The 2,502-nt window shown below is 38.3% G+C and overlaps 2 protein-coding genes across 2 annotated transcripts in view; both read left to right on the top strand.

Moving 5' to 3' along the window:
- LOC111380934 (serine/threonine-protein phosphatase 5-like) overlaps positions 1–99 on the top strand; it is a 9,596-nt gene extending 9,497 nt beyond the window's left edge. The window contains exon 12 of the mRNA XM_023004611.1: positions 30–99. Coding sequence (XP_022860379.1) covers positions 30–99 — 70 coding nt within the window. The remainder of the gene's footprint in view (positions 1–29) is intronic.
- A 266-nt stretch (positions 100–365) lies between these two features.
- On the top strand, positions 366–2,009 carry LOC111380919 (protein TOO MANY MOUTHS-like). The gene has a single exon (XM_023004587.1). The coding sequence runs from the start codon at positions 527–529 to the stop codon at positions 1,910–1,912; it is 1,386 nt and encodes a 461-aa protein (XP_022860355.1). The 5' UTR covers positions 366–526; the 3' UTR covers positions 1,913–2,009.
- Positions 2,010–2,502: the final 493 nt, after the last annotated feature.

Below are 2,502 nucleotides of genomic sequence, written 5' to 3'. Positions count from 1 at the left end.
ACAAGCAGTTATATGTCAATCAAATGCAGACTTTTTAAGTTTGGTGGGTTGAGTAAAGAAATGCTAATGTCTAATGAGATTCTAATCTGGTCAACATGACCAGAAAGGCATTATGCTGTTTCACTGTATTAATGGCTGTTTCATCATGCTTTTTAGATATTTTACATAATAATTTCTCACTTAAAAACAATTTTGAACCCAAAGTCATAATTTCTTTACTGATGAAATCTTGAAGAACCAATTACTTCCACAGTCGTTTTCGTGTAGTCCTTGCAATCAAGTCTGATAAAGGGAAACATGCCTCCACCGACCGAGGCCCTATTTTAAACCCCCTCGCTGAATTTTGTATATATTTGTTTGACCCTACCTGGGCTTCAATTTCTCACTCAAAATCGTGACCCCACCCATCATGTCAATCACATCTTTGCAAACTCATTTTTCTCTCACACATACAGAGGCGTGGAACCAATTTTAAAGCTACACAATTAGCCACTACTCTTAACTTGTTCACAGACCTGGACACAAAATGTGCTGTTCATTCTCATTCTTCTCTCTTCTACTGCTCATTTCTTTTCTTTTAATCTCTTCTGTCTCCACAAACCAAAATGCAAGTAAAAACCATCCCGACAAGAAACTGTTTCCTGGTAACATGGATCCACTCGAACTAGAAACCTTGTTCAAGATAATGGATTCTATGTCATCTGATCAAAACTGGAGAATTTTACACCCACACCCATGTAATCCAGGCTCTTCTTGGCTAGGAATCGAGTGCAAAACAGGAATTGATAACCATTTTCATGTTACCAGGCTTGATTTTGGTACCCCACCAAACCCAACTTGCAAGAACACTGCAACATTTCCTTCAGAAATTTTTGAACTCCCAAATCTTGAATCCATTTTCATTTTCCAGTGTTTCAGTCATACGCAGACAGCAATTTCTTTTCCCATAGAGAAGATGTCCAGTTCTTTACAGCAGCTTAGTTTGAGAGCAAATTCGGCACTTATTGGCTCAATCCCACCTCAGTTTTCTGCTCTTAAATCTCTTCACATCCTCACATTGTCACAAAACAGGCTAACAGGCAGAATCCCAGTTGAAATTTTCAGCTTGAGTTCTCTTTTACACCTTGATTTGAGTTATAACACTCTGACAGGCGTTATCCCATTTCAAATTGGAAACCTCAGGAGCCTTTTAGGCTTGGATTTGAGCTATAATAGGCTGACAGGGCCAATACCTTCCGCAATTGGCCAGCTTTCGGTGCTTCAAAAGCTCGACTTTAGCTCTAATTCACTCACTGGAACCATTCCAGATAGTATTCAGCAGCTGAATTCTTTAATTTTCTTGGCATTAAGCACCAACAAATTACGCGGGAGGTTTCCAAGGGGCCTTACGGAGCTGAGAAATCTGCAGTACTTCATAATGGATGACAATCCAATGTTCATACCGCTGCCCCTGGAATTTGGCCATCTCAGAAAATTACAAGAACTCAGGCTTGCCAATTCTGGATACTACGGCACAATCCCTCCAATTTACTCACAACTAAAGAATCTAAGTGCCCTATCGTTGCAAAACAACCGACTAATGGGCATAATTCCTGCCGGTTTTGGCAATCTGTCTCACATATATCATCTGAACTTGAGCAGAAACTTTCTGAGTGGTGTTGTGCCATTCAATTCAAGTTTCTTGAAAAGGCTCGGCAGGAATTTGGATCTTAGTAGCAATCCAGGGCTGTGTTTGAGTCCATCAGAAGCATTTGGTGTCAATCTTGGAATTGATGTTTGTGGAAGTAACAAAACTGCATCTTCTATCAGGCCATCAGGAACATCTGAAGCTCCATTTCAATGCCCTAAACCATTTACTCTTATTACTTTTTGGGTTTTTCTAGCATTGCATCATATAGGGTTTTCTGTTTAGTGGTTCCTTCATGCTTTCTTATAATTAGACTTACGTTTATACTGTGATTTTTTAAGTGAAAAATACCTAATTGTGATGCAAATTTAATTGTCCTGGTTTAAATTAAAGATATATTGCATTAATTATCTGACTTTACTCTAGATTGCACACGCGCACACACTATATATGTGTATATATATTTTCTGTCGATCAAGATGTCTGATTTAGCTTAAATTCTAAGAAAAAAACCAAACAAAATTAAACTTGGATATAAATAAAATTGACTTTATTAAGCTAATCTAAGCCAAAGATTCTGATAAACCAAGTTCTGAAATGCCAGATAAAAGGATTTCACTATGCAGTTAAAAAGTAATGCAGTCTCAAGTCATCAGTATCTTCTCTGATCCCAAGAGGGGTCCCAAGTTTTGGCATTATAATTTATGGTAGGGACTATGTCTAACTTCTGCATATATTATTCAATGGAATTCTTAAAAACTTCATACATTATGTTAAACCTGGTTTAAAGGTTCTTAATCTTGTTACCACAAGTAGTGTTACAGTCAAAGTGGTACGCCAACTCGATGTGTGTGTGTGGGGGGGGGGGGGGGGGG

The sequence above is a fragment of the Olea europaea genome, unplaced genomic scaffold (assembly GCF_002742605.1).
Source record: "Olea europaea var. sylvestris unplaced genomic scaffold, O_europaea_v1 scaffold2231, whole genome shotgun sequence".
NCBI lineage: Eukaryota > Viridiplantae > Streptophyta > Magnoliopsida > Lamiales > Oleaceae > Olea > Olea europaea.
Note: the sequence above shows the minus strand (reverse complement) of the source record. Positions and strands in the feature narration are given on the sequence as shown.